Below are 23,287 nucleotides of genomic sequence, written 5' to 3' on the forward strand. Positions count from 1 at the left end.
CAGGAAAGTTGTAAATATTTAACCATGCATGGAATGTATATCAAAAAGACAGAGTACTTGCCATGGAGGGGGAGTGTTCATTGCTGTTGACAAAAATATTGTGTCTATAGATGTTGAAATTCAGTGTAACTGTGAAATTATCTGGATGTTAGTAACCAAACTAGGTGAACTCAAGTTAATGAATGGATGTTTTTACCAGCCATCTGATTCCACAGTTCCATTTGTGGAGCCATTCAAAAAAAGTTAACGCTCAGTAGTGTTGAAGTATCTTGATACTAGCAATCAGAGGCCACTTTAAACTGCATAGAATAGACTGGGATGTCTATGGATTCACTGCAGGTGGTAGGGACAGAAAATCTGGTGAATTAGTTCTGAATATGTTTCCCAAAAGCTGAGCAGCCAATTCAATAGTCCACACGCAATGTAAATATTTTAGATCTCATAGTTACCAAAAATTGTGACCTTTCTGGCAGTGTCAGTATAGGGTTTAGCAAACAAGATGTCATCATAGGCACCACAATTACTGAAGTTAAGAAATCCACCAACAAGAGGAGTAGAGTATTTATGCTAGAAAGAGCAGATATGTAATTGTTATCATCCTATTTAAACAATTAATGGACATCATTTCCAATATTATGGACATGGGGGAGTTATGGGCAAAGTTTACATTGATTGTAATTCATGATCTGGAGAACTATGAGCTGTGTAAATGGATTAATGATGAAAAAGACAAAACAAAATTTGGAAAATGCTGAGAAAGCAGAGATTGTCAGACTTTAGTGGAAGACCTTGCCAAGAATATGAGAAAATTCTGGTTCGACGTAAAATCTATAAGCAGTTTGAAGGCTTCTGTCCAGTCATTCATCAAACCAATCTTGTGTGGCAATAGAAGGCAGTGAGAGGAAAGAAGATTTTCAAATTTTGTGTTCAAAAACTCACTCACACAGATGAATTGTACAAGTATACCATTTTTTCACCATAGCACATACTCTCACATGAAGGACATAGAAACAGAAATCCCAAAAGTTGAGAAGCAACTAAAAGAGATGAAAACAAATAAGTTGTCAGGTATGGATGGAATCCCATTTCAGTTTTACAGAGAGTACTCTTTGGCACTGGCCCCTTACTTAGCATGTATTTATTGTGAATCTCTCACCAATGCAATGTCCCAAGCATCTGGGAAAAAGGGTAAATGAATGAAAGAATGGACCTCCAAACTTACAGACCTCTATCCTTGGAAAACACAGAATGGCATGTAACAATTTTGTGAAAAGGAAATTTTGCTACACACCATATAGTGGAGATTCTGAGTCGCAGATAGGCACAACAAAAAGACTGTCGCAAATAAAAAGGGTAAATGAATGAAAGAATGGACCTCCAAACTTACAGACCTCTATCCTTGGAAAACACAGAATGGCATGTAACAATTTTGTGAAAAGGAAATTTTGCTACACACCATATAGTGGAGATTCTGAGTCGCAGATAGGCACAACAAAAAGACTGTCGCAAATAATAGCTTTCGGCTAGTAAGGCCTTTGTCAGAATTAGACAGCAAACACATACATACATATTCACGCAAACACAACTCACACACACGACTGCAGTCTCAGGCAACTGTCGCAATGTGGCCTCAGTTGCCTGAGACTGCAGTTGTGTGAGTGAGTTGTTGTATTTGCATGAGTGTGTATGTGTGTGTTTGCTGTCTAATTTTGAAAAAGGCCTTACTGGCAGAAAGCTATTATTTGTGACAGTCTTTTTGTTGTGCCTATCTGTGACTCAGCATCTCCACTATATGGTGAGTAGCAACTTTCCTTTTCACAATATTGTTACAGACCTTTATCCTTAACATTTGTTTGCTGCAGAAGTCTTGAGCACATTTTCTGTTTAAATAGAATAAATTTCCTTGAGACAGAAAAGTTTCTGTTCACAAATCAGCACAGATTTAGAAAGCATTGCTTGTGTGAAACTCAGTTTGTCCTTCAATATCCTGTGAACCACGGATGAATGGCAACAGGTAAATTCCATATTTCTAGATTTCCAGAAAGCATTTGACACAGTGCCACACTGCAGACAGCTAAGGAAGGTCCAAGCATGTGGAACAGGTTCCTAGATATATGAGTGGCAAAAAAACTTCTTAAGCAGTGGCACCCAGAGCATTGTCCTGGAAGGCAAGTGTTCATCAGAAACAACAATATGATCAGGAGTGCCACAAGCAAGTGTGATAGGACCACTCTTGTTCTCTAAATACATGAATGATCTGATAGATAGGGTGAGCAACAATCTCTGACTGTTGCCTGATGATGTTGTAGTATACAGGAAAGTGTCTTTACTGAGTAGTTGTAGTTGGACAGAATTTCTATTTGGTGTGATGAATGGCAGTTTGCTGTTAAAAAAAATGTGGGTTAATGCATACAAGTAGGAAACACAGTCCTGTGATGTTCAAATATAGTATTAGACATTTGCTGCTTGACATAGTCACGTCAATTAAATATCTAGCCGTAATGTTGCAAAGTTATATGAAATCCAATGAACACATTAATTCAGCACTAGGGAAGACAAATGGTCAGCTGTACTTTATTGGTAGAATTTTAAGAAAGTGTAGCTCATCTACAAAGGACACCATATATAAAACACTAGTGCAGCCCATTCTCGAGTACTGCTTGAGTGTTTTGGATCCCACAGTGTCAAACTACAGGAATATACTGAAACAATTCAGGTGTGTGCTGCCAGATTTGTTAACAGTAAGTCTGATCAGCATGAGAAAATTTTGGAGCTGCTTGGGATCTCATTTGGGAATCCATGGACAGAAGACAATTTGTTTTCATGAAACACCACTGAAAAAATTCAGCGAACTGTCATTTGCACCTGACTGCAAAACTATTCTACTGCCACAAATGAACATTTTGAATAAGGACTGTGAAGACAAGATAAGAGAAATCGTGATTGGAACAGGAAAGAGAATGACTAGTAGTCATACAAAGTACCCTCTGCCATATGGAGTAGGTGCGCAGATTTAACATAGAAAGTGCCTCAGACACAGAACCATAATATGCATTTTCTGATGATGAAGTTTTCCTCAATTCATACTATGAGTGATTTTATATTATATCTTCCAAAATGTTTGACCAATTTTTACTTAACTTCAGTGGAAACTAGCAGCACTTGAACGATACACTGCACAGGTGGCAAGGTACAGACTAGATAGGTATTCACTTATCATCTTAAGTGTATGTGATATTTCATGTGCTTAACTCTTTATTAATTTGATAACTGAGTCAGTCTTGTTTTCTGTAGTTGAATTCATTGTAAATGTCTTGAAAAACCTGCTTTTAAAAGCTATGTATGCTTGCTTGTATCACAAAGACTTTTATGCAACTTGCCACCTATTAAAAGAAAATGATTATTAAATATTTTGCATATGCCTAGTGAACCAGTAATACATCGAGTTTTCCACACTAGGGACGTAATATCTTGAGCACCCTTTTTCTGCCTTGACAGTGTTTCACAAATGATTATAAAGTTGAAATTTTTTTCTTGTATAATTTTGGCTTTATGATGATGTTCTTCATCATTTTGTTATGAACTACTGCAACTTTTCTGTGAGTGTCATAAACCATTTTCTTCTATTTGATATCCTGATACCACGGGTTGCTTAAAGAGGTAGGTCCTTGGTATTGCACGTGACCTTTTTTTTTTGTGGGAAAGAGCTATGAAAGAAAGTGAAGCAGGTTTGTAGAAAAGTATTACATTTGGTTGAACAAAATACTTTTTTTTTTCTTCAGTGATATTTGGAGGTGTGTTGTACATTAAATCTTTCATTTGCCATCTTGGAACACCACTCTGCCAAGTTTCCATCAGTGTTGGTTTTATTGTATCAGTATATGGCAGTGAACACCTAAGTTAATTGTTACTGTTTAAAGCAATGAAAACTCCAGGTAGGAATATCAACAGTGTAGGAATGTTACCCTTCCCTGTTTTCTTGTTAGAAAGTGCACTGTCTGTACTAAGTTGTAGGAATTGAGCAGACCTATAGGCCTTCTTCCATGTAAATTAAAAATAAGGAAACTGCTTAATCCGTAAAAGTTCATTTGAAAAAGCCTGAGTTTCCAGAATTTATTTCCATTTTGAATGCTGAAACACTTGCATTTCCTTCCACACATAGGAGCAAACTTTCAGTGATAGATCTATCATTAATTATGAATAAAATTAAGTCCAAACATTCTTTTCCCTTGATAACTTATTAAAAAGTTAATAATACAGTTCTTATCAAAAATTAACATATTTCTTATGAACTAAGCTTAGTACAGTATTAAGTCTAGTGAGAAAAATACATACAAAACATACATAACTAAGTTGATGGAAAAAGTTCTTCTGACACCCACACATGTATACACATGAGAGAGAGAGAGAGAGAGAGAGAGAGAGAGAGAGAGAGAGAACAACACCAAGCCTCTTATATCTGGTAAGTAATGGTCTGTCAGACAGAGTCTACCCTCACATGTGTAATTATTTTATGAATTAGTGATAAGAAGCTTTTTTTCTGTTCAGAAAAGCTCAAGGAAATTAGAGAATAACATTATGTTAGTAATATGCAAATAGTTTACTAATACAAAATTACTTGTTTGTCATAATGATACTCACTGCTGCTCGAGGCATATTGGCTACTGTGTGCATTGAACTCTGAAATTTCTGGCAAATGGTTTCCCCTTGGTTCTCCACCAGTTGCAACATCACAAGGACCAAACCTGATTGGTTGGCTTATTGGTCTGCGCCTCTTGTCTGCACAACTCTGAGGCTGAAACATTGACCAGACTTCTTATAGCATATGATAACAAGTGAAACATTATTTAAAAAATTACAAAAAATATCTATTTTAATGTGAATCCTTCTGCAATGAAACATCTGTGTTACATTCAAAGCCAAAAACTTGGAGTTCCACTTCTTGCTTTAATATATCTTCCAGTAATTTATTTTGCACTAAACCTGAAAGCAGAATATTCATTTTTTGATATATAAAAACAGTCACACAGCTTTTTCCTCAATATTTCATCTATCACTTATTATTTTATTATCCTAATCTGTACACTGCTCTATCAAGGGTTATCTTTGATGAATCCATACAAAGGAAAATTTTTTTGCCAATTCTTATCTTTGGGAGGCACATCTTGTGCAGCCAACAGAAGTATACAACATAACGCATAAATAAAACCTAATGTTCTGAAGCCACAGGTTGATTCTTCATTGTGGGAGACAGGAGGGAATGTCATGGAAGTGGGGGAGGTGGGGGGGGGGGGGGGAGGGGAGTGGACTAGGTCATCCATAACCAAATTTTGAGATGAATGAAATGTCTTAACTTAGATTCTGACTGATGTACATCCCACCCCTCCTACATTTACTATTTTAGTTATTTTACTGGGCAGTTTTTGTGATGTCGCATTGGCGTTGTCTCTCATACAGCCCATAATATTAAATACAGTTAAACAGTACGTAACAATATAATGAACTTCCAAAATTTATGACCTGCAGCTGTTAGGAATAAACAAGCTTTCTACATCACAAAGCAACTTCCCTTTCTGAAAGTTACAACAGACATATGAACAGATATTCCTAATTCCTATTTAAAATGTGGAGAGTAACTTTGTTGAGAGAACCATACTTACGACTTGGTTTTGGTCCTGCATACAGCTGACAGATCTTGGCAAGGGACAGGGGTCTAGTCGTTCAAGGTTGTTAGGACTGAGCACCCTGCTGTTGTAGAACCAGTGGGAGCCAGTGACAATAGGAGCCACTGCTGCTGCTGCAGCAGGGTTTGCAGGTACTACCAGACGGCTGCTGTATGCCCACTGCCCACTTTTTGGGGCTGCGTACACAGCAGAGTGGCTGCAATCAGAAAACATAACAACTGAAACATGTGTTTGAAAGCAGAGAATGCAATATAAGGACTAGTTTATTAGTTATTAACTTCATTTGTAGAAAAGTAATTCAAACAGTGTCAGAGCAGACGAGGATGATGCAAACACCGACATAACATTGTGTAGGGCACATTTGGCAGGATCCTTGTGATGACAGACTTATAAGCATTGAATACGGCAGTCAGTGGAGTTTTATATTATTTTCCTTAAAGAAACTGTTTCCATAATTTGAGTGTATTTCCAATTCAGATCACAGTCGCTTCACAATATTAAATTCCAGCCTCTCAGAAGATGAGAGACAGTGTGTTATTCCATCCATATCAAAACAATCTTGGGTAACTGTAGCTACACAAGTGGGGTACTGTAATCTTAGATGGTGTAACCCCCTTCTGAGAACAATGTCCAAGCTACTGAGTAAACTTTATGGCATTGAACTGTTTCACTTAATTTTGCTTTCAGTGAGACCATGAAACTCACTGAAAACCACTATATGCACAACCTATTAGAGGATATCAAGTGTGTTTTGTAGTGTAAAGAAGAGATTTTTATCTTACACTTCCCTGGTACTTTTCACCTTTTGTGATAGGCAACAATATGAAAGAAAATTTGTCAGATGATGTTACATGTTTACACCAGTTGGTTGTCCATGTTCTGTTCTCTTGCAGCACTGAAGCCTCCTTTTGCATTCACTTGGTTTAAAAAATGAGGGAGGTAGCTGCTGCTCTTCTTCTTTCTTCTCAAAGCCACTCTATGATTATTATTTTCTTTGTTCAGCAGACATAAACCTGTGTTCTGCAGACACATACAGTAATTTCAGCAGTCACTTTTGTGCCAGTAGTCTTTATATAAGAGACAAGAATGGCTTTAATGGCTATGAATTGCAGCAGGGAGGGGGCAGAAACCTTCCACACTGCCAAGCACTATGAAATATTGCCATGGAGGACAATGAATAAAGCTGTATCACCATGGAACTATAGCCACGTTGTAGTCTGGGGGGAGCTGATATTGTCATACTAGATGTGTGACAGATGTAACAGTAAGTGTCAATACAAGTTGCCCTCATTGGAAGTCCTCATATAAAATGAGCTTAGAGTGAAACAGTGCAACTGTGATCATACATATAATGGCAGTTCAGGACACTACCAAAGAAGGGTAAGATGTAACTGTACAAAAGACAAATCAGAAAACACACCTTAGAAATAAGGTGTTTGTACCAAAGTGTCCCTATAACTTTGCCCAACTCCTGTACATAATTATTTGCTGGTTACTACTAAATATTTCTGTTTGATAACTCATCTGTGGATGCAGAAGGAGTTATTACAAAAAATACTATTTGTATCTATGTTTAAACATGTTTAAATTGTCTGACAGACTCTTTTTTATTTCCCTGGAGTGATTATTAATGGGCTTTAGCAATGAACTACACTCCTTTCTAAGCATAATACGTAATCATAGTATTAAAAATTGCATACACTATTCTTTGTTGTATCTATTTGTGAATTATTATCACTGAATCTATTTCACAACATCACCATCATTCTCTGAATAGTAGGCACTACTGATAAATTTCATCACAGAACATAAGAAGTGTGAGACTACTGCACATAACTGTTTAAACAGATACCTGAAATGCATATCTCTGAATCCCATAAATAATTTCTTATAATTTTTGCCATTATCAAATTTCCTTTTTTGCTACAAACCATCAGTGGGTGAAATAATATATAAGCTAACCAGTTTCCATACCCAAACCACAAATCATTCTATAGCAAAACCTATTCATTCTACAAGTCCACAAAATAATTTCTCCAATTCATGTTGTAATAAATATCTACCATCCAAAACATACTAGCCTATATGCTGTGCTGGCACGCTACATGATTTCTTAAACAAACAACTGAGCAAATTGACCCTTTCTGTTGGTCAATGTTAACCTGGAAGACTATTAACAATTTTCACTAATTATCATTTTAAATTATCTCAGCTGATGTACTAACTTTACAATAAAACTTGCATCATCAGCAAATGAGTAATTATGTTCTGCTGCACTTATGAGTCTGGACACTTTTTAAAATGAAGTGGTTATATGGTGCCATGGGGATAGCAAGACTTACTTAAGCTAGATGTATTTTTTCCTACTTTGTAAAATTAGAGTATTTTATGAACTGCAAAATGATGTGTAATCATGTTAATGACTAGGATTAATGTCCATGAGAATATCTGCAAGACAAAATATTTATAAAATGGTTGTGGGAAAAATCAAAATCTCAAATTAAAAACTATACTGTCAGATAATACAGACAAAATCACTGAAAAGATAAACAGAGAGAGAGAGAGAGAGAGAGAGAGAGAGAGAGAACCACCATGCAATGGATGTGTATATTACCTTGGCATAACAGGTACACCACTTCTTTGTCTTGCTGCCATCTCTTCTCTTGCACCTAATAACAAAAGAAATTTGTTTATTATATTTGTTCACTGGGATACATATTTCATAGATCAATTTTTGTGTCATAACACATGGATGTAGAATGTGTCAAAATATTTAATTCATCATTATGTCTGTATCATTAAGCACCATAAAGAGAAATCAAGAATACAAATTAGAAAATAATAATAAAAAAACCAATCAGTAATTTCTAATTATACTCACAGAGGTTAAGATAAAATTTTCAGATATTATCTAAACAGTTATTTATAAAGCAAAAAAGAATTGAAGCACCATGCTACATTAAAGTTGGAATACACAGAAATACATGGGAAATAATCTTCTCTCTCTCTGCTACAGAACTCACCTAGAAGGAAATCAACAGTGGTAGTGGTACAGAACACTGAACTTATGAGTACACGATAATATTTTGTATTTGAGAAAACAGATTTTTGGTTATACTGAAAGACAAACAATGGAAAGTCCTCTGGCTTCAGCTGGCCATGTGTGTGCGAGTTGCATTTGTGCGAGTGTATGTGTTTATGTTGCATATTTTCAACAAAAGCCTTGTTGGCCGAGAGACCACTTTCCACAGTCTTTTTGATTGTGCCTATCTGCAACTCATCATCTCCACTATATGGTGAAAAGCTACTATACTTTTCATAATTTAAAAACACGATAATTTAGAAGTAAAGATAACAGCTCACCAAATAGTTGACTCCTCAACAGGCACATAAATAAGACTGAAACCTTCACTCTCTTTTGGAAGAATCCTTTTACAAGCTACAATGGGTGGGGCATGCGCGCGCGCGCACACACACACACACACACACACACACACACACACACACACACACACACACACACACACATACCTACCTTTACAGCTGGATTGTGCCAACTGAGTAAGCAATGCTGGTACTACAATTCTGAATCAGCTTGCAGTACTGCTGCAGTTCTAGCTTTGTGCACAATGTAGTTGTAAAGATTATTTTCTCTCTCTCTCTCTCTCTCTCTCTCTCTCTCTCTCTCTCTCTCTCTCTCTCTGTGTGTGTGTGTGTGTGTGTGTGTGTGTGTGTGTGTGTGTGTGTGTGTGTGTGTCAGAAGACTTATGGGCACAGAGCATTATTCAGTGACTAGTAGACACATGTTGACAAATCCATTGACACTTGTACACAGCCCAGTATGCTGCGGAGGGATTAGTGCACCAGTATCAGCTCCCTCTTCCATTCCATTTGCATACGATTGCAGGTGTAGTGACTGTAAATAAATTTCTGTATAATAAAAATGCTTTAGAATATTAACTGAATTTTTCACTGGTTCTTGGCAGAATGCGTCAACAATAACAATTAGAAAACACTTCCTACTGATCTGCAAAATTATATTTATTTAGTCACAAACCAGCTTCTGATTTCTTAGACCACTAATCAGCGACAACTGATTATCAAAAAAATAGATAAATGATGTGTGTCTGACACAGGTATGGAAATTTTTGTATCTTCTGCATAAATAATAACATTGTCCTCAAGAACATCGCCCTTGTATAGACCCTCTATATACTCCTTCCACCTTTCTGCTTTCCCTTCTTTGCTTAGAACTGGGTTTCCAGCTGAGCTCTTGATATTCATACAAGTGGTTCTCTTCTCTCCAAAGGTCTCTTTAATTTTCCTGTAGGCAGTATCTATCTTACCCCCCTTGTGAGATAAGCCTCTACATCCTTACATTTGTCCTCTAGCCATCCCTGCTTAGCCATTTTGCACTTCCTGTCGATCTCATTTTTGAGACATTTGTATTCCTTTTTGCCTGCTTCATTTACTGCATTTTTATATTTTCTCCTTTCATCAATCAAATTCAATATTTCTTCTGTTACCTAAGGATTTCGACTAGCCTTCGTCTTTTTACCTACTTGATCCTCTGCTGCCTTCAGTACTTCACCCTTCAGAGCTACGCATTCTTCTTCTACTGTACTTCTTTCCCCCCATTCCTGTCAATTATTCCCTTATGCTCTCCCTGAAACTCTGTGCAACCTCTGGTTTAGTCATTTTATCCAGGTCCCATCTCCTTAAATTCCCACCTTTATGCAGTTTCTTCAGTTTTAATCTACAGTTCATAACCAATACATTGTGGTCAGAGTCCACATCTGCCCCATGTAGAGTGTTTCCATATGAAAGTATTACATTTTTTTTTTTTTTTTTTTTTTTTTTTTTTTAACACAGAATTAGTTACGTTAACTGAAAAGGGAAACTATGTTTTTATGTACATTTCACAAATGATGAAAAATAAAGTTGAATTTACAATTTTAATCTAGCATTTCTAATTAAAACTTTTAAACAGAGGGGAAAAAGGAAATTAAGTTTGGTCACTAACTACCATCAGCAGGATGATCTTTCCGCTTTTCTTAACATAATATAAAAATCCACATTCTACATCACAAGAGTTGTTTTCTGTTGAAAGATGGTCAGCAGAGGTTGAATCATTCTTTTTCAGTCTCCAGATTCTCTCACATTCAGATAACTTGAACTGACAACTCTGCATTACTGACTAATATATACTTTTCTGCAGTGCTTGCATGTGATTCTAAGCACATCACTCTGTGTGAAAAGTGCAGTTTATCTTTATTATGAACTGAAATTTTTGATTTACTGTTTGAATGTAGTTGTGTCACTAACTTTTTTGTCTGCTACTATATAGGACAATGCATCAGTTTTTGTAACTAATGACTGGTTTCTGCTGGCCATCATATGGAAGTTGTGTATTTTTACACCTTTTCTTCTTTCATAGTAAATTATGAACCAGTTCTCAGATGACAGTGGGGAAATAGTGTCTGTTGTCTTCTGAGGGCACAAAATTGCTAGAATGTTCTCTAATATATGACTCTGGCAAAGTTTTACAGCAGTAATGTGATCTGTGTATGTAAAACTTACAAATCTATCTCTATCTCTCTCTCTCCCTCCCCCGCCCCTCTTTCTTTGCTAAAATAGCCATGGAATAATCTTATGCACTTTAGAAATTAAAGGAAGTATAAAACTTTTTTCACATACTTAAGGGCGTTATCATTTACGATCTGTGGAAGGAGCACTGCCAAACCCATTCTTTTGCAAATGTGTATTACATAGCCAATATTTTCTGATATATTCAATGTCTTGAGGATTTCCTCATTGCAGGTCTTTGGACTGGACAGTGTATCTAATCTAATCTGAAAAGTCAAAGGACCTGATTGGCTAACATAATGTGTTTTATTACAGTGTCCTTCTGGAACTGCATACTTTCCATGCAAGTAGTTATTTTAGAGGACCTTCCAAACAATTTCTTTTAATTATGTGCCACTGGCATCTCTGATCTGAAGATACACCTTTCTGCTGACTACCAGGGCATCAGAAGCAACTGTAGTTCAAGTGAGAAGCCTGTAGTGAGCTTCGTGCCAACCAATACAGGTGAGTACTCGATTGTGCACAACAACACTGTGTGTACTTTATACAAACCTGAATTGACCTCTCTCAGTGCTGTGGTAACCATCATAGTGAGTAAACCAGTGTAATGCAGGAAGCAGATATTGGTACTCACAATAGGCCTTGTCTCGTCGTGGCATAACACAGCAGCGCCAGACAATGAGGGCGATGAGGACGAGCAGGAGGAGCGCACCGCCGCACACCGCCCCCACCAGCAGGGGCAGGTACTCACTCGGAATGCGCCAGCTGCCCCACTTCCAGCCACCCGCAGAACTCGGAGGCACTGTGCCGCTGTCCTGTTGGGACATTAGATCTGTGTCATAAAGGCACTAGAAAATCATAAGGTTTTCACCACCAATAACGATTCTTAGCAGAGCACCAAGCTTTATGAAGCTTCTTCCACTTAAACATCAACATACTGCCCCGGTAATAGAACTAATGTTTGGACAAACACTGTGACAGTATAGAAATGTATTGCCTGCCATGGCAATTTTACAGAAAATTAGTGGAATGAAGTTCTTTCTCCCCTTTTTACCTCACTTTGTGAATAATTTTGATCCGGTCATAAACAGAAACAAATAAGACTTAAATTATTCTTTCATTAACCTTCATTGACACCAAGAAGGACAACCAAAGAGATGTGGATTGATTCAAGGTATGCATAAAAAAAAAAAATAATAATAATAAAATAATAATAAAAAAAAAAAAAAACAAGCAAATGACAGGAACTTAATCTGTATATTTTGTGGACAATAAATTATCACTATATTGCTTAATGCTAAGTTTAATACTTAATTTCAATGGCATTTTTCAAAGGAAATAGGTATGCACATCAGTAAACATAGGATTCCTGTTTATAATATATTTTTACAGGCTATGAAGCTTTACGATTAACACAGCTTCTTGCCATGTAGCTAAAAGAACTTTTCAATTCTTGAATCTAGCTATTCAAATACTTTGTAGAAAGAGTGATCGATGAAGTATGAAACTTTCTAGCAGATTAAATCTACTAAATCTTTGTACCTGAATGGGACTCCCAACCCATGACCCTTGCCTTTCGCAGGCTAGTGCAACTGAGCTACCCAAGCATGACTCACGATCCATCCTCACAGCTTTACTTTCCACCAGTACCTCATCTTCTACCTTCCAAATTTCAAAGGAGTTCTCTTGTGTAACTCATGGGAGTAGCACTCCTGGGAGAAAGTACAAGGTGCCCATAAAGTCCCTTTACAACTTCCAAATTTTATTACAACAGCAGTTGTTGAAATATTTTAACAACATTTCTTTTGTTGTAATCAGTGTTTATAAAAGTTTTTTTGACAGTGTTTAGTAGACTTCTGTATGGGCGCCTTTAGTTGCATCAAGCACATCAAGATGGTACTCGATTACTTGCCATGTTTGCTATAGCATAGCATCATCAATGGTGGCAATGGCATTACGATGTTTTCCTCGGATGTTCTTGGTTGCCTGCCCCTCCCTTTATCCAACACAGTCCCTGTCTCCATAAATTTTTTGTGCCATGCACAGATTGAAGGGTGTGATGGTGGATCTCTCCCATACTTCATTCTGAAGTTTCATTGAGTCTGAACATCCAATTTTGTCTCAATAAACCAGGACACACATTGTGCCTTCTATTGAGGAGTTGCCATTTTATAGAGGTTCAGTTCCATCCATCCATCAAGTATCTGAAACACGAAATTTTAGTATATATAAAAACTTTAGTAAACAGTGATTACAATAAAAGAAATTTTGTTAAAATACTTGAACAACTGCCGTTGTAATAAAATTTTGAAGTTGTAAAGGGACTTTATGGACACCCTGTATACTGTGGGGACATGACTTAGCCACAGTTGGGGGAATTGTTTCCATAGTGAATTTTTACTCTACAGTAGTGGAATGTGTGGTGATATGAAACTTCCTGGCAGCTGAAAATTGTGTGCTGGACCAGGACTCAAACTCAGAACCTTTGCCTTTCACAGGTAAGTGCTCTAACAATTCAGCTATGTGAGCATGCCTCAAAACTCATCCTCATAGCTTTATTTCCACCAGTACCTCATCTCCTATCTTCAAAACTTCAAAAAATTCTCCTCTGTAACTTGCAGTCACAAAAGAAAGGATACTGCACAGAGAGGGTGTGGCAGGAGAGGTATGCTTGTAATTTTCTTTTGAAATGGTAGGAATTCACAATGCTACAGTATATAACTCCACCCTGAATACTTGACAATGAGGCAAAGTCCATATCAAAATAATTTTTCAGTCTTGCAATGTTATTGAAACTGATTTTTATGGTCAGTAACAAAAATCAGTGATGGGAAATGTACTGGGAAGTGAGTGAAAGAATTCCAAAATCATTAAAGAGATCTCTGCAATATTTGCAGCTATCTACCTCATACAATATTCATTATAGCTGACACATCTGTCATGAGATAATTCAGCAATTGTGTTGCTATTAAAAATTTTTGTAGTTTATGTAGCTCTGTAATGTAACCTCTATGGATTACTTACACAATTACATAGGTCTGAAGATGATCATGTGTGACCAAAACTAGTCATCAATTTAAAAAATGGGCAACTGAGACAGAAAAATGAATGATATCATATTTTTTTACACAGTATTCTTACTAGTCACATCTATTGAATAAACACATTATTTATTGTAGGTAACCTGCCCCATAAGGTAATTCCGTAAGATAACAGGAACTGTAGTGAAAATAGAAAAACAAGTCTGCAATTTTGTCTTCAGGTCAGTACAGCAAAAGATACTTCTAAGAGCAAAACATACTCCAGTGCTCTTATTGAGTTGTTTATCTATTTGTTGATCTAATTAGAACTTGTTTTTCCACATGGACCACAAGGAATTTCACACAGTGTGTTTCATTTAGTGCACAACTGTTGAAATCTGTTTCTGGTGCTAACATGTAACTATTGCTTCTTTGAGATCAAATTATCTCAGTATTTGAGAGATTAAGTCTTAAAGTGTAATCTGTGAACAACTTGTAGGCCCATTTGGCTAACATCTGTACTGTGTCTCCAAACGTTGTGTTTGGACCCTCTGTTAGTAAGCTTGTGTCATGAGCAAATATTACAGTTTTTGAAATGGCATTTAAAGTCATTGGATGTTCATTATGTCTGTTAAAAACAAGAGCGAGCACAGAATCAATCCTTTTGAGACCCCACATGTTACATTTCCACAGATTTGAGGTCACTTTCACATTTGTGACACTGTCTGTAAATGAGACCGTCTGCTTTCTCTTTTGAAATTAACACCCCTTCCATGCCATTAATGCCATAATACTTAAGCTTGCCAAGCAGAATTTTGTGATCCATACAAATCATGTAACTAATGAGGAGGTACTGAATAGAACTGGAGAGGAAAGAAATTTGTGGCACGACTTGACTAAAAGAAGGGATTTGAATGATAGGATACATTCTGAGTCATCAAGGGATCACCAATGTAGTATTGGGGTTAAGTGTGAGGGGTAAAAATCATAGAGGGAGACAGAGAGATGAATACAGTAAGCAGTTTCAAAAGGATGTAAGTTGCAGAGATGAAGAGGCTTGCACATGACAGAGTAGCATGGAGAGCTGCATCAAACCAGTCTTCCAACTGAAGAAAAAACACAACACAAAGACTTTGGTAACATCACAAAACATACCGTCATGATAATACCTCTTGTTTAGCTCTGGCAGCACACCATTTGTGATTTCTTGCATTGTTTTTTCTCTGGAGAATCCTTTACAAAAACCAAACTGAGAGGTCATTTGACAAGTTCACCTCTATTATATGAATTAGTGCTGTATTGTAGGCCACTTTCTCAAACACTTTTGAAAAGATTATGGTGAGAGAATTACATCCATAATTAGAGGTGATTTGCTTATCTTCAGGTCTACGGACACGTTTTACAACAGCATATTTGAATATGTCAGGAAATGTAACATAAGACATCAATTGATTACAATGGCAGCTTAAGGACAGTCCTATCAATTCTGCACAAAACTTTAATATTTTGCTAAAAACACCCTCACAGTGAGTAGAATTATTACTTTTAGCACACTGATGAATCCTTTGGGGTTGTATTTGATACACTAATGTGTGTTGTTGATGCATGCTGTGTTCGCACAAGTAAATCTTGCATCTTTTATGTGATTGTTTACTTTGGAGTGCAGCATTTTCTGCCACTGGGAGGAAGTAATCATTGAATCTGAAGGCCAATAATTTGCAAGTGTTGCCACCTTTGCAAGACGTTTTTTTCCTAAGGACCAAATTTCATTATGGTCACCATTTTTGTTTGCATCTTTTTTTAATAATATTCCAAACTGTTTTTGCCTTATTCCTGCACACAGTGACTGCATGCACATGCTTCAAAAGGCTGCACGGGTGCCTCAGACTTGTGTGTGTGTGTGTGTGTGTGTGTGTGTGTGTGTGTGTGTGTGTGTGTGTGAGAGAGAGAGACAGAGAGAGAGAGAGAGAGAGAGAGAGAGAGAGAGAGAGAGAGGTCACCATCAGAGTTCGCCACGGGCCCCAGTCTATTTAAGGTTAGCTGAGCTATGCTCAGCTTCAGTTCTCTATGTGTATTGCTAGAGCTCCTTGACACCCGTACTGCAGAACGCAGACAAACTGGCGGCTGCACGATTATGCTCTGTATTTAATTCATTCCTGCTAGATGTTACTTAAATACTGTGTTCAAGTTGTTAATACTTCTGCGGGATAAAGTTGTGTTCAGTCTGCTGGTCACATTGTACCTACCTACAACACTACTGGTGACAACTGTGGTCTTGTCCTCCATGCAAATTTCAACTTTGGTTGGTCCTCTGTTTATTCTCATGATGGCTGATGGTGTTACAGAGGACATTTTATGTTGATTGGTCTAACAGCAAGAGTCATTCACCATGGGATTGCACCATCAATCACAGGCACTGGACAATCAAACTCAGGTACTTCAATCATTGGCTTTGGTTTTGTCTAGTTGGCATCCTCCTCAGTCTGTGTTACCTGCTGTCTTTCCACCGTGGCTCTCATGGTTTATCTGACCCCCTTTTCTACGTACAATGAGTCCATTGAGGAATGGGATGCATATAAGAAACGTCTGAAACAACACTTCCAAGTTTTGGGATTATTGGTGCTATTTTACACTGTACCTTTTTCCTTTCTTGGATATGGCCAAGAATGTATCAAGTCTTATGACAATTCACCCCTTTGCGGAATCTGTCTTCTTTAATATTTGACCAATATGTGAACTTCTTTCAAAATACTACTGTAAGTGCACCCATGTTACTGCATCTTGCATTGAGTTTTACCACTGCAGGAAGTAACCACATCACTCCTATTGAGCATGGGGAGCTGAACTGCATGGGTTAAAACATTGTTGTAATGTTACATCTGACGCACATAAAGAGCCGTATGCTGATCAGATGGTGAGAGATGCTAACATTCATTTAGTCCCACATTGTTAGGTGCGAGAGCATGCCCTTCAGGGTGAAAATCCATCCCTCTCTGAGGATTTGGCTATTGCATAATCGTTAAAGGTGGTGTGAGCTGTGGGTAACCAAACTGAGTCATGTTGTGAGGTATCATCAATCCAACCCACTCCTCCACACCAAGCTTCAGATAGTTTTCAGGGGCAAGACATGATTGGGACAGTCTCCATAGGATCACAGTGTCAAGGCTCCCAGCAGCAGCCGCACTAACAAAATAAACAGTCCAGTAAACAGCAGTGTACACATTCCACACTCCCATCCTGCCATTATTGTTTCATTAACCATGAGCACCCAGACTGTCCAAAATTCTGAGCTACTTGTCATAATTGCAACAAAAAAGGTCACATTGCTTATGTCTGCAATACAAAAATTCCATGTATCAGCTATTTCTGTTTTGCCAAACAAGCTTTTCATTGATGTTGTGCATTTTTGTAAGGTTCTGCACATGCAAGTGGATACAGGAGCTGCAGTAGCCTTGTTAAACTCACAAACTTATATGGACTTCTCTCTGTGTCACGAAAGTTAGTTTACAATAAACAGAGTATTCCTATTCTTGACCAATTCTCTCCCCCAGTGACCTCTACAAATCAGCTGTCCGGTCACTTACATTTCTTGTTATAGATAATGCATGTACAGAGAATGTTTCTTGGACTGGATGCTTTTAAATTGTTTGGTTTTACCATTTCAGATAAAGTGAATTTAGTGTCTGACCAGGTGTCACATACACAGTTATGTGCATTATGTTCTGAGTTTTCCTCTTTGTCCTCTCCTGGATTGATATGTGCCAAAAATTTTAGGGTACACACTACCATGAAACCTGCTGCTTGGCCTCATTTTTTCTGAGCCCATCTGCTTCCAGCAGCACTCAGGGAATGAGTCAAAGACGAATTAGATCACCTCATGGAATTCAGCATTGTTCAGCCTATTGCATCAAATGAATGGTCTAGTCCCTTAGTTATAGCAAAGAAACTGTCAGTCCGGTTATGCCTCTGAGGCCTGCCTGGTTGACTCCTGTTCACATTGTGCACCACACCAAGTACCTCCACGGCTGTCACTGTTTCCTTGGACAACACCATTGTATTGATGGAACCATATGCATGTGGCTTTTGCTGACCCCTTTCTCAACGCTTACTGACTGTTGTTCGTTTATGTATATTCTCATTTTTTGTACGTCACTTGTTGTGATTCCACATCCACAACTGCCACAGTCACAGCTTTGTCCAAATTTTTTTTTCACTCAAAGGCTTGTCCACGATGTTAGTCTCTGATGATGGCCCACAATTTTCATCACAAGAGTTTGTGGCGTTTTCTTGGAATCCATCACATTCTTGCTCCGCTGTTCCATGGTGAAGCAGAATGCCTAGTGCGAATGTTCAAAACTCAGATGAAAAAGTATGTAGTCAGCTCTTCATCCAACTTTGCCTTCTGTCTGGGCATGTGGTTTTGGACGTCATCTTAAATGGATTCCAGCTGTCATTGCAAGACACTGGGGACATCGTATCTGTGACATCTACATGGAGGACGGCCTCTGCTCAGTGCACCATGATAAGCTTTGCCTTCACATGGATGGCCGGGCACCCCCACATGTCACACAATCGCCTCTGAGCCTGTCCACATTAGGTGTCGCATCATCTGCTACTGCTGGTTCTCCACTCCCGCGCGGGCCAGGGCATCTGTCCTCGGTGGCCGAATCAGCAGTTCCTCTATTGCTTCCAACACCACTGTCAGGGATTCCGCATCACCCATTCCTAAGCGACTGCTGATACCAGTATCATCAGAACCAGGAGCACCGTCACCAGAGCTGATGTCCGACGCCGACTTGGAAACAGTCCTGCTGTCACTGGTGTGGGTATATGGTCTGACACGGAAAGATGGGTGTAGAAGGTGTCCATGCCTGAAGCCCTGCAACCATACATTCCCATTGCAGCACACCACCTTAACCAGAGCCCAGCAGGCAGTTCACTCTGTGCTCTTGTATGTGCAAGTGCTGAATAAACCTTCGTTAAGTGAAGTTAGTGTTCGTCATTCATCTAATTACACTTTCTTCTACGTGACATTATTCTGGTAGAGGCGCCGGGTATTGGAACTTGTGATAGCGTACATTATCGACGACACAGTGGTTCCCATCAGGCCACGACAGAGCCGCCGTTTACGTGGCGAGAAACCCTAGTTCGAGCCATATTCAGCAGTTCGCAATCTACCGGAGACAGAAGAAGAAGAGGACGTTACGATGGCAGAAACTGTGTGCCACCACATGAGACATCCTTCCGGGTTCTCTCGTGATGATGGCCAAGATCCAAACAAGTGGCTGAAGGTTCGTGCGTATAGCCAAATTTAACAAATGGTATAACACCGTGTGTTTGGCTAACGTATTTTTCTACTTGTAGGGCACTGCCAAGCAGTGGTATGAGAACAACGAGGAGAAGTCCACAAGCTGGGAAGTATTCTAGGCGACACACAACGACAGAAGTCAAGGCTGAAGATAAAATAAAGTGCAGGGCACAGTGTCCAGGAGATACTGCAGCATCCTACATTCAAACGTCTTGGAGCTGTGTAAAATAGTGGATCCTAGAATGAAGGAGGAAGATAAGGTTGCACATCTCATGAAGGGTGTTGCTGAGGACTTGTATCAAGCCCTACTCCTGAAGGAGGTTTCGACAGCAGACGACTTCATAAAATAGTGCCAGTATATGGAGACAATGCATCAAAAAATAATTACACACAAGAAGTTTGAACAGCTTCCAAACGTCGTATCGATGTCTGTGATGGGGGAAGCAACTGATTTCACAAGTGTTCTTCGTCAGATAGTGAGAGACGAAGTTCAGAAGGCACTTGGATTTCACGGTGAGCAAAAAACGGAGACGCTTCAAGAGATCATTAGGGAGGAAGTGGAACAGACATTGAACCCAATCTCTCGTCCTTCATTTCCCTTTAAAATGGTGAAAAAGTCGAGACCAAGGCGGAGTTACGTTCCTACAATGCCGCATGAAGAACCTGTTTGGGCACCAAGGAAGACTGACGTCTGGAGGACCCAAATAACCAACTAGTATGTTTCCACTGCGGACGACCGGGCCATGTGGTGCACTATTGTCGAGAAAGGCGGCGGATATTTGATGACGCCCGCGCCAGAAGACAGTAGACTGATCTTAGCCGACGCCAAATCCGGGACGACGAAGATGAACAAGAAGATGTGGGTACAGGACGACGTAAGTCACCATCGATGCAAGCTAGCCGCTGGAGAGGACGCTCCCCAACACGACGATCAAGGTCGTCTCGTTTAAGAATTCGGTGAACTGTGGATAGTTAACTGTCGCCGAGAACCGCAGATCCTTCCAAGACGCATATGCGTAGGAAATGCTGAGCCGTTAATTGCAGAACAGCTGAGCGTCATAGAAACCTCCCATGCCAAGTCTGTGGGCGAAATTAGCGCTACCACTTCGAGACAAGATCTTCTAGCTCGCCATCACCAGATCTCACTACGGAACAACAGAAGAAGCTACTTGCCATTCTTCAAGAATGCTTCAATCCACAGCTGAAGAGCAGATTAGACAAATCGACGGTGAAGCATCGGATTAGCACTGGAGACCATCAACAACTAAACCAGAGAGCATACCGTGTGTCAGCAACGTAACGTCGAATAATTCGCGACGAGGTAGAGAAAATGATGAAGAATGACGTCATTCAGCCTTCGCAGAGCCCATGGCCGTCACCAGTGGTTCTCGTCAGGAAGAAGGATGGCAGTTGGCGCTTTTGTGTTGATTACAGCAAGCTTAATAAGATAATTAAAAAGAATGTTTACCCTCTTCCACAAATTGACGATACACTAGATTGTCTGAAGGGGGCTAAGATTTTCTCAGCCATGAACATGTACTCGGGATACTGGAAAATCGAAGTAGATGAGGCTGATCGTGAGAAAACTGCATTCATCACCCCTGAGGGCCTGTATGAGTTTAAGGTAATGCCTTTTGTTTGTGTAATGCACCAGCAACTTTTGAACGGATGACGGATAATCTTCTACGTCACCTGAAGTGGGCGATGTGTCTTTGTTATTTAGGTGTCATTATAGTGTTCTCAGAGACATGTGAAGAATATATAAAAAGACTGAGGGCCGTTCTTAAGTGTCTCCAACAAAGCGGACTGAAACTTAATCCAAGAAAGTGTCTCTTTGGAGCAAAAGAAATCAAAATACTTGGACACCTTGTGTCAAACGAAGGTGTGCGGCCAGACCCAGAAATGTGATATCTGTAACTGAATTCCCTATTCCTAAAAGTATTAGCGATGTGAGAAGCTTCCTCGGATTATGTCCTTATTACCGTCGTTTTATCAAAGAGTTCTGTATCAAAGCCAGGCCACTCCAAGAGTTGTTAAAAGGTGATGTTAAATTTATCTGGGGTGGTGCTCAACAAGATTCCTTCGATGTGCTGCGAAAAGCTCTGACGACTGACTATGTACTTGGTCTGTATGATGAGAGAGCACCTACAGAACTACACACAGATGCCAGTGGGTATGGGATTGGTGCTGTTCTGGTGCAAATTTCGGATGGAAAAGAGAAGGTTACAGCCTATGCTTCTAGGACACTTACAAAAGCCGAGAGAAGCTACTCAACTACAGAAAGAGAATGTCTTTCTGTGATCTGGGCCTTGTGCAAATTTCGACAGTATCTCTATGGAAGGCCATTCACAGTTGTTACAGACCATCATTCACTTTGTTGGTTGAGAGGTCTTAGGGATTCAATAGGACGACTCGCCATGTGGGTACTACGTCTTCAAGAGTATGACATTACCATAGTGTACAAAAGTGAAAGAAAACACCAAGATGCCGACTGTCTCTCAAGAAACCCTGTGCAAGACCATCAAGACTTTGATAAAGATAGTGACTGTTTCACAGCACTCCAAGTTCTCTCTACTGAGCAGAAGAAGGACGCCAAGATATCTCAAATTATTCTTGCCTTAAATCGGTCAGAGGATGTGAAAGGACAATTTATGGTAGTCAATCGATTACTTTGCAAGAAAAATTTTGATCCGTTTGGAAAGAGGTGGCTACCAGTGATTCCTAAACACATGTGCTTAGATGTTCTACAGAAATTCCATGACACACCTGAGGCCGGACATTTAGGATTTATTAAGACATACGATAGAATCCGCAAGAGATTTTTCTGGCCAGATTTATTCAGGAGTGTCCGTCACTATGTGTCACACTGTAGAGAGTGCCAGAGGAGAAAGGCAGTTGCTCAGAAACCACCTGGCCGACTCATACCAATTCCACTAGCCAAAACGCCTTTCCAGCGTGTTGGGATTGACCTCCTCGGACGATTTCCAACGTCTGCTAGTGGCAATAGATGGATTATTGTTTGCACTGATTATCAGACACGCTATGCCATTACAAAAGCCGTGAAAACACAGCCGAACGATCCGAAGTTGCCAAATTCATCGGGGAAGACATCGTATTAAAACGCGGTGCCCCAAGGTCGTTAATTACGGATCGAGGGAAAGCTTTTCAATCGAATCTTGTGACAGAGATAAGCCGTCGGTGCAACATTACTCATCACACGACGACTGCCTACCATCCGAAAACTAACGGGCTTACTGAACGCCTTAATAAGACCTTGGCCGACATGCTATCAATTTTCGTCAATGTTGAGCAGTGCGACTGGGATGAGGTGCTACCTTTCGTGACGTTTTCCCACAACAACACCAAACAAGACACCACAGGATTTACGCCATTTTTCCTGGTGCATGGGCGTGAGGCGACTACGACCATGGACAATGTGTTTCCGTTACATCCTGATGACGTGGACGACGACTACATCGGCCAGGTGTTAATCAGAGCTGAGGAAGCTCGGCAGTTAGCTCAACTCCGCACGCTGCAGGCTCAAGAAAAAGATCGCCGAAGATATGACGCGAGCCACCGCCCTGTTGTCTACCGGCCTGGTGATCTCGTCTGGATCTTCACTCCTGTTCGGAAAGATTGGTCTCTCTGAGTAGCTCCTCAGGCGCTACTTTGGACCTTATAAGGTTGTA

General features: G+C 39.4%; 1 protein-coding gene across 1 annotated transcript in view; it reads right to left on the minus strand.

The window, feature by feature from the left end:
* Positions 1-23,287, minus strand: part of LOC124799084 — a 167,414-nt gene that overhangs the window by 13,247 nt on the left and 130,880 nt on the right. The window contains exons 3-6 of the mRNA XM_047262622.1: positions 11,905-12,085; positions 8,299-8,353; positions 5,661-5,880; positions 4,642-4,795 (exon numbers count right to left, since the gene is read on the minus strand). Of these exons, the coding sequence (XP_047118578.1) occupies positions 4,642-4,795; positions 5,661-5,880; positions 8,299-8,353; positions 11,905-12,085 (610 nt within the window). The remainder of the gene's footprint in view (positions 1-4,641; positions 4,796-5,660; positions 5,881-8,298; positions 8,354-11,904; positions 12,086-23,287) is intronic.

Source organism: Schistocerca piceifrons, chromosome 5 (genome assembly GCF_021461385.2).
Source record: "Schistocerca piceifrons isolate TAMUIC-IGC-003096 chromosome 5, iqSchPice1.1, whole genome shotgun sequence".
Taxonomy (NCBI): Eukaryota; Metazoa; Arthropoda; class Insecta; order Orthoptera; family Acrididae; genus Schistocerca; species Schistocerca piceifrons.